This window comes from Phalacrocorax aristotelis, chromosome 1 (assembly GCF_949628215.1).
Source record: "Phalacrocorax aristotelis chromosome 1, bGulAri2.1, whole genome shotgun sequence".
Classification (NCBI taxonomy): Eukaryota; Metazoa; Chordata; class Aves; order Suliformes; family Phalacrocoracidae; genus Phalacrocorax; species Phalacrocorax aristotelis.
The window spans coordinates 117,306,455-117,321,761 of NC_134276.1; the positions used below are offsets into that span (position 1 = coordinate 117,306,455).

General features: G+C 46.1%; 1 protein-coding gene across 1 annotated transcript in view; it reads right to left on the bottom strand.

Annotated features, from left to right (window-relative positions):
- Positions 1–10,684, bottom strand: part of PTGFRN (prostaglandin F2 receptor inhibitor) — a 72,459-nt gene extending 61,775 nt beyond the window's left edge. The window contains exon 1 of the mRNA XM_075102906.1: positions 10,479–10,684. Coding sequence (XP_074959007.1) covers positions 10,479–10,542 — 64 coding nt within the window. The 5' untranslated portion in view covers positions 10,543–10,684. The remainder of the gene's footprint in view (positions 1–10,478) is intronic.
- Between the last annotated feature and the right edge of the window lie 4,623 nt (positions 10,685–15,307).

Sequence of the window (15,307 nt, forward strand, 5' to 3'; positions counted from 1 at the left end):
GGCCTCAGGCCAGCAGACGTGTTCATTCAATTGAAGCAAAACCAGTAATTCATTTTACACAGGCCCAGCAAAAGGTAGACACAAGGCTGGATTCATACCCACACTAAAAAGTGGAAAGCTCTAGCTTCACATTACCAAACTCCCTGAGACTAGCTGTCCTCCACTACCAATTCACAAAATGGGCCCTTATATCAGGTATCTTTGTCCTCCAACGTTCAGCGCAAGGCTTCAAGCCCAGAGCTGTCCATCACATTAACCCTGTCAACATGAGAGTTTGACACCAAAGCAAGGAGGTAGGGGAAAAAGAATACCTAATTAGTCTTTTTAACAGGCCTTTAATATATTTAATGCACAGAGGTCCTAAGGAAAGGGTCCTAAGGGGGTCCAGCATGTGTCATTGCTAGATCTTCTATGAGGCCATGGCCCCTCTCTTCACACCCAGGTACCCCAGGCAGCATTTTCTCTTTTTATCCCCCCTCCTGTGTACCCAAGGTCAAAAAAAGACCTTATGCCACCAGACTAAGCTGAAAAAAAATCATCAGCAGGAAGTGCTCTTCATCACTATGCCATTCACAGAATCTGCAGCTTGGTCCCTTGCCTCCTCCCTGCCAAAACCTCCCAACATCTTCCCACACCCATGCCTGCTTTTCTTCAAGGTTCACCCTGTAGCCCAACCACTGATCACCTCCCCAGCACACAGCTTCTCTGAACACATTGTTTCAGCCCAAGTGGCAGTCATAGTAAGACTCGCCTTAGCAGCCTCCCCTGAGGTGGAAACCTCAGTTGCAGGGCTTTAATTCCAAGAAACATCTGTGTACTTATGACAGTCACTTGACCAAAGTCCCACTTTGGACTGCAAGCAAGATCCTACAGCAACAAGGCAACCCTGACACTGGAGGATTACTGCTGACCCCAGACTGTCACTCATGTGAAAACAGTATTCACTCTGGACTTTGGCCAAACCCATATATGCAAAGCGAGTTCTCACCCAATGCACCAATACTAGAAGTGTGACAAAACAGTAAACAGAGAAGCCAGCAAGTTACTTTGATGTCATATGCATGTTCCATAGAAGCGCTGTAAGGGGACTAGTTTCTTATTCTTGGCAGGAATTGTTAAAGCAAGGAAAGGACCCACCTTACAAGTCTGGGTACAGAAGTGCCCAGGGCATCTGCTCTGCATCCATCTGTACATTACTAGCCTTTGCCCAGATGCACAAAGAGATAACTGTCTCTCTACGGCTTCAGACTGGGAGAAATATCTCTCTATATGCATACAGACCAAAAGCTGACGGCTCACACCAAGAGGAGGGTCAGTGAGAAATACTTTAAATCACCTTTAACAGTTCCTTTTTAATTAGCTTTGGCCTGTCTCCATTGATCCTTATAGGTTCATGAGGCAAAGGCTGGAACAGGCACACTCACAGAATCACTCCCCGCACCCTCTGGTCATGAGCAGGAACAAGGGTACCATCTGAAGTCTCATTTGTTCTTCGGCTATTTTGGAAGGACATCCCCACCCAGTAACTCTATTCAGAGTACTGCAGCCTCCCCCCACACTCTCCCTTTCAGACTCAAAAGGCAGACACCAGCATCAATTCAGATGCCACAGCACACCCTGCAGCCACATGCATCAAGCTTCAGTCCTTGTTTTAAACTCTGCAGGAGTCTGCAGTTAGATATTCCATTTACCTGCCAGTGGTGAGCAAAAACTTTGCTTATAAAACCAGGGTATTTCAAGATTTGCTTGTAGGGCCTTTGAGAAACTTGTGGTTTTTACCAAGGCTGGTTTTTAGTGATAATTGCCCAACACCACCATCTCATACAGATACACCTTTAATTCATTCTTCCATTTTAAACAGGCTATTCCCCTACTTCCCGTTGTCTCTGGGAAGTATGTCCTGCTCCAGTGCTCTCTCCTCACCTTCCTTCCCTCAGCTCTAATTTCTAGCAACAGCCACACTTCTGTGCCCATTGACTCCTGGCTATATATGCTATTTTCTCAACTTTTTTTTTTTAATAAATAAGAAAACCCACAAACCTAGGGACGTCAGCAGCTTTACAACTATCGACAGGTGCTTATCAATACAGTTGCGAGCAACCAGGGCTTTTTCAATAACTTCATCACAAAGCAGGGTTGAATGCACACTAGACACAAAAGACCCAGGCTTACCTTGCTCCCTCCCACCTCTGGACCAACACGGAGTGGGGTTTTTTTGTCTCCAATAAGCTGTCATGCTCTTTATTTTCTCACCAATGAAGCCTGCTCCAAGCACTTAAGCTCTCTAAGCTAAGAGTTACAGCATGTCTTGTCTAGAACCAAACCCTGAGATCAAAAGGAACCAAGGTTGATGCAATAGACTTATTACTCCACATTAATTTAAATCTCCGTATGAACTGAATAAGAACAAGCACACTCTACGTACAACATAAAGGCTCTTTACATAGACATAAATTCCATCCACTGACACCACCTCCCAATACACAGTACGCCACTGGGCTTCTAAAGAACATCATGTTTCTTTTGGGAGATGGTGGAGGTTGTAACATCTGGGTAAATATTACAGGTAGTGCTCTGAAAGCACAAAATATGTTGTGGCAATGGCAAAAGGCAAAGGAAGATGCATCACCTCTTCCAGCCACCCTATAGCACTCGGAAGAGGATTAGAGCATGGATGGAAAGACTAACCCTTCACTGCCTTTGTTAACAGTTTCCATTAACAAATAATTGCCTATTTTCATCTCAGTATTACTTGCTGTATTCAAGCACAAATGAATACATGTACTGATTAGACACATGTTTCTGGAAAAAAGGGTACTTAAATTATTATTCACAAATAATGTGAATTCTGAATTTTTCTCAAAATTATGATGTTTCTTACCCTGAAAAGTTCAGAAGCATCCTCTATTATTTCAGCATCTGTTTTGTATTTAGAAGCTATTCTTTGCAAACGCAGGGGTCACAGTGCTTTTAAAAGCAGCTCCTGCCAATTCTCTTTTGCAGGGCAGATTTAATAGCAAATTCCACTGCCACAGGACTCACTGTGTAATAATGAAGGGTAGTGTGTCAATAGATGAAACTGAACACATCAATAAGAAGCTGGCAGAGGTCCCTGTGGATGCCTCTCTTGCAACAATCATTTTAATGCGTGTAGGAGAACAATGCTGTTACAGCCTGCTCAAAGATTCCCCGTAGCCACACTGCATCAAAGACCGACTGAAACACAACATTAAATCTCTGCAGTTGGAGCCAACAGTGGAACATGCATGGAAACAAAGTCCTTTACATTGGCAATTATTCTTTTTAAGACTGTCAAACCTAAGCAGAGCTAGCTTTTGTCAGAACTGGACTCTTGCTAACCAACATGACCCCCAGTAATGGTTCCACCAAACTCTTTTTAACAGCTACTGATATGCCAAGAAAAGAGTGACTCAAAAAGCATGAAAGCATGCAAATTGCAGTCATGAAGCAAGCACTAAGCAGCATAGCTAAACCACATCTTTAAGAAAGTCGGCAGAAAGGCAAGTCCAGACTAATCATGCCTGTTAAACAGAAAGAGTGGCATAAGTTCTTTACTGGTGGGGGTTTTTTTGTTTGGTTTTTGCAGGAGCAGTTTTACAGCCAGCATGAAGTAAAGGACAATGGGGGACACCTGGGAAAAAGCCTGAGAGAAGAACTGAAGCCAGAGAACAAAAGTTAAAAACCACACATAAAGTTTACATTGATTTTTTTTTTAAAGCCACATATAAGAAAGATGATATATATACTGTGTACTACAAGCAGCAGACTTTCACAGCAGATATGATCAGTGATCCAGTACAGACCAGCACATTGTTCCAGCACTGGCCAATTTGGCAGAAAGGCGAAGAAAAAAAAGGAGAGGGAAAAAAAAAAGAGAAAAGGACTTCACAACACATTTACGGAAGTCTGAAACCGGAACAAAAAGGAGGCTTCCACTTCTCCATCCCCAATTCCAGCTGTAATCCTTTGACACCTTAAAAGCAATGACAGAATGCTTTCTCTAGGGACCTGAGACTAATTCCCTAACGAGCATTTACAAACTGATGCTTTTGCAAGTCTTACAATGTGGCCAAATTTGGACATTTTTCAGAAGAACAGCAAAAGCCACATTCTTGATGAAGTTAACCCTCCAAACTTCCAGCTCTTGCTCTAAAGCACAGAGGTGCTAGAACTTCAGCTTAGCAGCTGAGATTAGTATTTGTTCAAGAGTGAGGAGGGAGAATTGGCCAGAACACGCGAGAATTAAAAAGGAAAAAATAAAAAAGCTGCTTCTACCTGCTCCCTCCCCCAGTGTAACAGTTGGAAATACTGGAGCTTTTCTGCGGATCTGTGGGGGTGTACTTCCTAGGAAAAAAGTCAACCTGCGGTAGACACCCAGCCCAGAAAATTTCAGCATGAATGCCTAAGTCTTGCAGAATAACAAACAATTTAAGAGATGGCCCTCATAACAAAAAGTATCAAGCAGATATACTACAGGCATTGCTGGCAGCCGTGCCTATCAGCAGCTGTGACAGCTTGCCTGGGAGCTCCAGTCTTTAATTAGCTCTCATTCCTGAAGTTCACAAGTCAATTAATTCAAAAAACCATCCTCAGATCCTTTTTAAAGGAAATCCTGTCTAGGACTCGGTGTCTTACTTACCTATTCTTCCCATAGCTAAGAGTTCAGATCCTTTAGAGCATCCACGCAAATTCCATCTGGCCATAGAGATTATCACTAGTCAAATACTTTAGCTTGCTTCAGCAATTCTTCATATTTCTGCAGCAGTATTTTGCCATTGCAGCGTACAAAAGATATTGTTCTCCAGGCTGCTTCGTCAGACCCTGTCACATAAGACTTTCCCTGCAACTTGCCTCATCTAGTGTAATGAAGAGCAGCACTGACTACAACACTCTACAACAAGTTTCAAGTAGTCCCCCACAGCAATTATATCAACTCATATCTACCAGCATTACCATACTGCTTTATAACTTTACAAGACTCAAAGGCATTTAGTGACACTGGTTCTACCTTCTACCTAGCTTGTCTTAAACTTAGTCAGAATGCCATAGTTAAAGTTGATAATGGTTTCCACTGAAAACCCAGCTTTGAAACCTCTTCCAGCTCCAGAAGAAAACACATCCTTTTTTTGTCTCAGACTTCAGTTAGAAGAAATCAGTTATGCTTTACAATTATGAAAGCTTACATGTAAATGAATAAGCCAGTTTCTGATATGAAACTCAAAAGACTAAGAAACTTTTTAAAGTTCCATAACTTCTGTCTTTCTTATCTTATTTTAGATACACTGATGATCTAGAAAGACATTATTCAATGTTTTTGGCATCGGAGCAGCTATTTTTCAGATCATCCTATCCCATAAGCAGTTTGGTCTGAATCTGATTTTATTCCTTTGCCCCTTACAAAACCTAAAGCATAAGGTATATTAAGAGTTTATCTCATTATTTTTAAATCCCTTCTCAACATGTATTCAAGCCTTGGAAGAAAGCTACAATTTTAGGTTTTCTAAAGCATCAACTGCCAAAAAAACTGGACAATTGGAGAACTTAGTATCATATTGATACAAGCTCATTCCTTCTTTAGGGCAGGAGATACTAACAACCCAGACAAAAACTGCTTGTTACAGTCTCTCCCTCTCTTGTTTGATCTAGTTTAGGGGTACCTTGTTAAGGTTAGGAACTAGGGTCATGCAGGATACTGCTTATTATTCTCAGGCAGAAATTGAAACATTAGTATCCCTAGACAATTTTGCCTTACAAGTCTAGAAAACAGATTTTATCACTTTCCACTGCAGATCTAAGAAAGCAGGATGCCTAGCAGGGGCCTGGGAAGTAACTGCAACATCTCCAATAGAATCCAAAAGCAAAGTATTAAAAGGTATTTTTCTTTGTATTATGACATAGATTCTTACCTTATATTCCACCTAATACCTTTCTTTCAAAACTGCTAGAGACCTTGAGAGACACCGACATAACACCTACTTTGACTCAGCTCATGTTAGTAATGTTTTCCTCAAGTTCTTTCCAACTTAACTTTCAGGTGATTGATCTCTATACATAATCAGAAAGAATTCACATTTTCAGACAATGTGTCCATTCCCTTGCCTTCTAAAACTCAACACTCCACACAGTAAAAATATATCAGTGAAAGGCATAAACACAGACAATTAAAATGTTCACTTTCTAAAAGTATCTGACTGAGATATGTAACCATTTCCCTACTAAAAAATTACACATGTCTGTTTTGCAGGTAAGAGTTTGACAAGGATTATGGAGACCAGAGGGGGGAAAAAAAAAACAACAACAAAAACAACTACAAAAACAAAGCAACTAGTAAATTTATTAGATGTGAAAGCTGAAATCTCAAATGTCCCTGAATGTTTATACAGCTAGACGATGGATATATATTATTTAAGTGCATTCCCCTCTAATCAAGCATGCGACTCCATTTTTAAATGACCCCTACTGCTTACTTCAAATCTTGTTCAGGCAGGTTTACACCTTAGTTCAGGGATTAGAGCCAAACACAACAGAGGCTACCTAAAGAGAGCAAGCTGTTGCTATGTTGAAATGTGGCAATTGAGAAACCTGGAGAACAAGGTCAAAGAATTTCAGAAAAAGCACCCAGACTTCCTAAAAAGGAGCCCTGGACGGGAACCTACAAAGATGCAATAGAGCCCAAAAAGGTGACTAAGCTATCATTTGCCCACCCAAAAGAACACAGGATGTAAAGGAAAAAAACACTCGCTACAGTGTTTGCCCTTTGATTCCCACATATTCCCACAGCCTATACACTAAGAAAATAAATCAGCATGGCAAAAACCACAAGGAAAGTGCTTCCTCCTCCGTGACACCACCTGCCCTTCAGTGCCTCACCAGCCCAGTTCCAGTGCTCACTGTGTGCATCTACTGCCTTAGCAGTCTGCAGCTGCTAAGACTAGGACAGGTTTGTTGCTATTTCACCTTTGGGAACCTTTTCAACCGTCCCTAAAGTTATAGAGATAGGCAGGTCTAGCTGTCAGCTCCTCCAAGCACCACTGAGGATCTGAGCCTGCCTTTTTCCAAGAGAAGGCAAAGGCCACCAGCACCAGCCGGGAGCTCACCAGCCTGTGAGCAGGCACCAGCAAGGGAACAGGAAGCAGATTCCACTCTAACACACCTTGAATGCTCCGTGGACAATCATCCTTACATCATCTACCTGCCCTAAACCTTGAGGCTCTCCCATTTTCTAATGCTTTCACTTTAGCTGCAAATGCAGGGAAAGATTAAAGCACACTTCTCCTTGAAGTCCATGATCACAATAACTTATACTAATTACCAAAAGCTTTCTATCGCTAAGCTTGAATTAAACCTTGATTTAAATGACTAATTGTTGTAGCTTCTGAAGAAAAGACAAAAAAATACAATAAAGAATTTCAGATATGAGTTATAGGAAACAACTCTATTTGTGTATAGACAAGGCTCCTGGGGATCTGGCATGCTGGAACTGACTTTCATCATAGCAAACAGCGAGTGTCACACAGGTCTAAATGTTAGTAAGAAACAGGCCATCTCTGGGAAACCCATCATCAATGGTTTTCCCCCAGGATCTACTGAGTGCCTGCTCTCCTCAAGCCCCATAGTACTTAAAACAAAAAACAGCTTTTTTCAGATACACTGAAATTCTTACCTTGAAACTCAAATAAGAACCGGCGGGGGGGGTGAGGAGCAGGGAGAGAAATACATGAGCTGCAAGGCTTACTGTTTATTTTGCAGTCTGAGCCCTGGTAACCACCAGATACCTGTTTTGTTTTTTGGATGTCTTGTCCTAGGAGGGATGTTTTGGTTTCCAGAGCATTTCACAGGTTGATGGGCAGATTGACTGCAGAATGAAAACACACATAAAACAGGCAACAGCAGTGCAAAATGCCCTCATGCTGCCCTCTCTTCTCAGGATCTAACCACACCAAAGGAGGGAAAAAAAGAGAGAGACTAGATTAAACCTTAATTAATATCAGGATCCACAATCTCCTTACTAAACAGATTATAACTGCGCTGGATCCAGGAGAAAACATTCTTAAAACATCAGAAAACATTCTTATTTGTCACAGCCAAATACTTCAGCCATTTGCATCCTTTTGCTGGATTATCTCATAAAGATCTGAACAAAACGATCAAGTCTAAGTACACACAAGGGATGAACTCTTCTATGCTTCAACTCCTTCCCTCCACTTCCCTTATACAAGAATTCCTCAACACTTGCAGCACATCAGTTAACAAAAAGCCCCAACCCGTCTCTCTATTGCAGAGCTGCTAGGAAACACATGGTCACAGAATCATACTTTTGCTGTTCAGAGTGCGAGGAACAGCGTATTCCCAACCTCTTAACATTTTGAGGATTTCATAGAAGCTACCAAGTAATTGTATCAGAAGATAACCCCACCGCAACACATCCTACAAGTAAGACTGAAAAAGTTAGGGTTTTTTTTTTTTTTAAGCTCACAAAAGCACTTTCAATTTTAACAGCACTATTCCAATTAAAAAAACAAAAAATCCCCAAAAGGCAACTCAGAACATCCAGACAAACCATATCATGAACAGTAGTGGCCAGATATCTGTGCAGGCACATTTTAAGTTCTCGCAACTGTTTTGTCTGGAATTAAGCAGGAAAAAAGTTTCCTGTTGCATATCACCCTTAATAGCTTTTACTGTTGTAAAACTAGTTGTACTGTTTGCTGCATGACCTTGAGTATCTGGGAGTCCTGATTTTCCACCTGTCCTACTAAACCATTCTCTTGAAAAATTTTATTCCCTTTCTGTTCCTAAACACGAACTACTGAGGGTTTTCTCTCAAGTTCTTCACTGCTTCCCCAGCTGGCAGAATGCCTATATTGTACAGATAAACGCAGTTACTAACCTCAGCTACAAGTAAGAGAAAGTAGAGTAGACACCTTTATGTGGTAGGATTTTGACTTGTAGATAGACACCCCTCTGCCCTGATTGCCTCACTGTCTGCAAGGAGCCTCAGGAAACAGACTGGGATGAGCCCAGGTTTAGGAAGCTGACTTTTCAACTGTAACTATCTACTCTGCAGACCTGGCTATGAAAGATTCAACAGCCAAACCATAAGGAAAGTGCTCTGGCAGACTTTAAAAAAAGAATTAGTCATAGGAATGTCAAAAATACAAGCACAAACTAAGTCAGCAAATAAGAGTTTTGTTTAAAGAAAAGCGTTGCACCATGGTGTTGGGGCACCGTTTACTCACTCCTTCCACCCCAAATCTGGGAAAGGCTCCCGGTCACTACCTGCGATTAGTCAAGTGTTCTCAACCAAGAACTGCATGCGGTAATTTGTGGGGCATGCTCGCCCGCCAGCACCTAAAGTACTTCTGGCTGCACAGAGATGAGACAGAACTGCTTAAATACTACATATAACCATCTTACCTAAACCATCTTCTTGTTCTCCAGTTAAACTCACTACTACTTCAGGGGCACTATTGCTAACAGTGTTACAAGAGATGTATTTGAAGAAAGTGTTAAAAAAAAAAAAGGTGGGCAAAACCCCAAAGCCTACCACCCACCCTTTTCCCTTTTGTGTAGCTCTTGCTACAGTCTTTTATTTCTGCACGCTGCTTGGCCGGCATTGACACCGGTAAGGAACAATGCCCCACGTTAAGCTAACGACAGCTACACAATTACGTGAGCGCGGCGTAAAGCATCACCTCCACAATTACTCATTATCCCTTAGCAGGAGCAGGACTCCAGGGCAGAGGCGGCATCGCTCCCCCCACAGTGCCCGCCCGCCCGCCGGACCCGGGTTCCCGCTGTCGGCACGCGGGGCGTGGGGCCCTCCCGCAGCCTCCCTCCGGGGGCAAACGGGAGAGGTATCACCCCCTCGGCCCCGAAAGGCGTCACTTCACGCCCTGCGAGGTGAAATTTCACCGCCCTCACCTCGGAGCGGCCACAGCCCACGCACCAAGAGCCACTACGGCCAGCGACACCGTCACGTTACCCCGGCCGCCCGTGGGAACCCCTCTCACCGGGGAACCACGCCAGGCATCACCCCCCGCGCGCCACCCACATTCTGAGGGGGCCCCTTAAAGTTTCCGGGCGGCAATCCGCGCCCCGGCCCTCGGAGGGAGCAGCGGGGGGGGCTGCGTGGCCGTTAGGGCTGCGGCAGCCGTTAACGCCCCCGGGCGGGCCGGGAGAAAGCGAAGGCGGCGGCAGCCCCGGCCCGGCCAGCCGCGGGGGCGGCAGAGCCCGGCGGGCAGGCGGCGCTGCCCGGCCCGCCGCCGTCCCTTGGCGGGCAGCGTCCCGGCGGGGCTCCTCCGCGCCTCGGGCGGGCGCGGCACGGCACGGCACGGCGGGCTGTTCCTCCCCGCCGAGGGACCCGCCCTCACTCGCTACCTGCGGGCGAGGTGGCCGAGCCCGGCCCCGCCAGCCGCCCTCCCCGCTGCCCCCGGTCGCGCACCCCCCGGGCTCACCGAGCAGCAGCAGCAGCAGGAGAAGGAGAGGCAGGCGGGACGCCCTCTCCCCGCGGTGCCCCATACTGGCAGGGCTGCGCGGGTGCCTCTCCCTACGCGAGGAGGCGGGGGAATGGCCGGCGCACACGCTCGACCTCGCCCGGGGATCGGCGGCAGCACGATCCTCGGCCGGCCGCTCGCCTCCCCGCTGCCCTGCGAGCACACGGAGCCGCCCGCCCGCCCCGACCGGCCGCGCCGCGCGGCGCAGCCAACCACAGAGACAAACTTTCCCCAGCGCCCGCCCCCGCGCGTCCCCGCCCGCAGGTAGCGGGGGCGGTGCGGGGGTCCGGCCCAGCCCGGCCCCCACCGCCTTAAAGGGGAGGTAGAGCGGGGTGGGAGCCCCCCGCCTAACCGGGCCGCTCGTAGGGCAGTGCTGGCCCGCCGCTCCCGGCGTCACGGGGCCGGCCCGCACACGTGGCCTGGGAAAGCCCCGGTGCCCCGGCGGGAGGAGGGCTCGCCGCGCCGCGGGGCCGCCATAGAGTCAGTCCTGCCCCGGCTGTGGGGCCATCCGTGATCCGCCACGGTGCGGTGGGGTCTACTCGCGTCCGTGTCCTCACACACGCGGTTACGCCCGGCGTGGGGGTCCGCTGATGCCCCCGTTCCTCACAGACACCCCGCCCCAGCGCAGGGTCCCCGCACGTAGAACCGACACGCAGAGACGTGGACGTGGGGGGGATCACTCTGTCCCACCCCACATACCCCAGCCGGGGGCTGCTTGCTGGTCCACACACACACCCCCAGCACGGAGGCTCCCTCACACCTGGTCACGCAGCCCTAACTGCAGGGTCCACTCACGTACCCATCCATGCACGCATAGTTTCACTGCTGGGTGGGCCCACTCGTGTCCCTTGCCCTTCCATGGGCACAGGTGGCAGCAGTGGGGTCAGGAGTCAGACCGAGACTCTGGCCTGGGTCAGGAGAGGGAGAACAGGGGCAGTGCCCAGCCAGGGGAGATGTGGCAGACACCCTCTGCCCCAGGTGGTGTGTGGATGGGGCCTCTCCTCCCACCCATGCTAAGCAGCCACACCACAAACAGCGCTGCCCTATTTTGGGACTGGGTTTCTTTTCCCCTGCCTGTGTTCCCACTTAATAAGGGGCTGCTCCCGCACGGGAGTCATGCTGCTGCTTGCTGCCTTTCTTCCCAGCCTGCTCACAGAGATTTTTGTTTGCTCGGGGATTTAATTTCCTGTTTGTGTAAACAAAGAACTGAGGCGCAGGCCTGCTGTCTAGTAACTTGGACAGTTATCCGCTCTTTCAATCCCCTTGCCACCCTAACTGCATAAACCGGTGCTCTCCTTGTGTGCATTTTACTGTCTGCTGCCCAGGCTCCCTTTGGGCTACCTGGTTTTCTGCTGTTTGGTGGAGCCAGATCCATGCTACGCGTTTCTCTGTGTGGTGAATCTCCACAGCTTATGCACAGTTTTGGGCTGCTGCTCCTGCACAAAATGGCTGATTTAGGCTTTATTCTAGCATCTGCAGCGCACCTTGGTCTTGAGCATGCCTTGGCTTGGGCGAGGTTGTTTGCTCCCGCTAGCAGGAAGTGCATGCCGTGTTCGTAACTGAACATGGTAATCAGGCTGGATTTTAGGTTGGACTTTGTTATTAATTCTGTAATGCTTTATGGGAGAGAGGGTGTTGCCTGATAGGAATGAAATGAGACCCTCCTAAAACTGATGAGAACTTTCATCCTGCAATGACAATTACCTGAGCTCCTGCACACACTAGATCTCTTTGCAGAGCTGCAGCTGCAAGGCACCTGGGGGACACTTAGTCCTTTCCACACTGAAGTTCTCCAAGCTCCCAAACGGCAAATGAGGCTGAATTCACAAGCGTGACTGAGAAAGGGCTGCCCAAACAAAACAAGACTGTCTTCATCTATGTTTACAATACCCTCATATGCCTGTTTGTTCTTGCTACCTGTTTCCGATCATTCTGCTCTACCTCCTGCTTTGGCCAGCATTCAAACACATTTTTTATCCTCAGTGGAAAACTTCACTTCTGCAAACAAAGACGTGTCCCTTACACCAAATTCAGAAAACAGGTTAGAAGATCTCTCACTCTTACTGGTCAGCTTCTGTCATGCTGGTTAAACTGCTGATCATTCATCAAACTCTAGTCCTGAAAATATATTCCCTTGTGCCTCTTAAGCCTTGCACGCAGTAATCCTGATACGTATGCATGGATGTTGTCATGGATGCAAAGGTCACTGTATGCACAAGGCCACTGATTTTGCAGCAGCCCCAGTCCCCGTTTGCTCTGTGCTTCCTATTTCCTGTGCTCTGTTGCTACTTGAGGATCACCAATCCATGACCTAAATTACAGTGCTGAAAAGTTACAGCAGTGACTTCATGATTTTCATTATGTCCTTGGAAAGATTTTCCTTATGACTGTCCAATTTGGAACTCCCTATTGCCCTTACTGTAACTGCCAGCCACCAGCATCTACTTTACCACTGCTATGCACTGTTGGTTACACTGGTAAAAAGAATAAGTAAACCCCTGCTGTCCTAACTTATGGTATGTGGTATTCTCAACAAGTGTCACCTCATCCTTTTACTTTGTATTTAGTAAGAACCACTTTCCCTCACATATAGTCAGACTTCCAGACAGAAGGAAGCACTGTAACCCATTAATCTGACCCATATACACAAGCCATAGATTTTTTTCCCCAGCAGCTGGATCAAAGTAAGTTTAAAAGGTAACACATCTTGTCTTAAAGACTCCAAATAATGGCAAGTGCCTTACTCCACCTACTAATTCATTCCAATGTTTAATTATCGTTACTGCTAGGAAATTGCTTCTTTCAAGGTTGAATTTGTCTAGCTTCAACTTTGAGACATCAGAACTTGTTATGCCTTTGTCTACAAAACTGCACATCCATCCCATTTTCATGGATAAGTAACATACATGGTGCTCCTGTCACCTCTCCTTGCTAAACTGAATAGATTGTTTTCTTTGAAGCCTCACGTTGTAAGATTCAGTTTCAGCTACTGCAGCATTTTTCAGACTCTCCAATGTTTCTAAGTGCTTTTTCACTCACAGCACCCACCCTGGATACAATGTCATTGTGGTCTATACACACATACTGAGCACAGAGTAAAAATCATTTCTCAGTCGTTGTTTGGTTTTCCCCTTCTCACATATCTAAAAATGGAATTAGACCATTAACTGCCTTCACCGCACAAAAAGCATGTGGAGTCCATTACCCACGTTGAATCCCCAAGCCTCTTTCTGCATCTGTATTTTCCAAGAAAGCATCTTTATCCTGCCGTTCATCACTGATGTTCTTCCTTCTTCACTATATTGCCTTACAGCAGGGTGTGTTAAAATATGTTTCGTAATGTTGTGACAATTTAAGCAGGTGTTTGAGATCCCTCATTCAATGTGAGAAACGTTTCTCTGAGGCTGATAAATCGCCAGCATAGATGACAGAAAGAGCAGGCCTGAAGTTGACCGCTGAGTTAGTCTACCTTCTCCTTCAAAGCCTATTTTCTTCTCTTTTTTGTGTGTCCTACTTTCAATGGATTGTTACATATATGTGATTATGTCATTTTTCCCCCTTGCCAATTCCATTTTGTATAGTTCAGCTATGAAAGCCAGGCTGAGCCAAAAGCTTTCTCCAAGTATAAAGTCGAGACAAATATCTTCCTCTGTTTTTGTGCTTTCTACATGTTTATTTATGAGATGCAGAGTAAATATGTGGTCAGTTGTTTGTTGGAAGGCATTCTGTTTGACTTTCAGTGTTTAGCATGTTGTTGTTGTTGTTGGGTAGATACCACATATAATTCATTTATTGATGATGTTGCAGAAATGTTTGCCTACATTTCTGCATACCTAGATTTCTGCATAATGCATAGGCTGAAGGCATCTCTCATTTTGGGGGAACTAGATTAGTCAACAGAATCTCAGGGAAGGATTGAGATTGAAGGATTATATTAAATAAAATGCATGCACATATGTGCATGAACATGAACATGAGCACACACTGATCCTAAAGAAAGCCACGTGCAACCACTCCCTACTTGTGCCACGCCTCCAACATATACTTGCTGGCTTTTGCAAAGTTTCTCTCATGACAAACATGGATAAACAACTCTTGTTCTACCAACATGGATAAACAACTTTTGTTCTCCTCACCTTGTTGCCTGAGCAGCAGAGAACAAAGTCAAGTCAACTGCATAGTGGGCCCACATACAGTGTGGAGTGTAGGGGCAAACAGCATTCAAAAGTCCCATACACCTCCAACCAACAGCAGAAGGACCCACCCTGACAAGGACCCAGCACGCTGTTTAATGGCAGAGGCTGCAAAAGTGCTGCTCACGTGCAGTGCAGATTGCTGGCTGCAAACCTTAAGCACTGGAGAAATCTTTTGGTCCCACTGCATGAGCTATGTGAGGCCCCTTGCTGCTGTTGTTTGGCAGCCATAAGTTCTCCATAGGCAGGCAGGCAGGTAAGGCCATGCTCAACGGCTCCGTCAGCAATACAACAGCCACTAAGGGCAGGCAGGGGACTGTGGCTTCCAAACTGCTTGCATGAGAACCCCAAGGAAAGGGAACCACAGCGTGAATGTTGTCCTGGAGGCATCTCCATGGGGATGTGCCATCTTGATTCTTGGCTGCTCACTAAAGACCCTTTTTTCAAGAACTAGGGAAGTTATCCCCAGCCTGCTGGCCAAATTCCACCTTGCTTGATTTCATTCTGCCTCTAGGTTCCCTTTGTGTTTCAGAGCAGGCACAATACTCATCTTCATTTCCTCGCCTCAAGTCTTGTTAAATTTCCCCTTGCTTTATT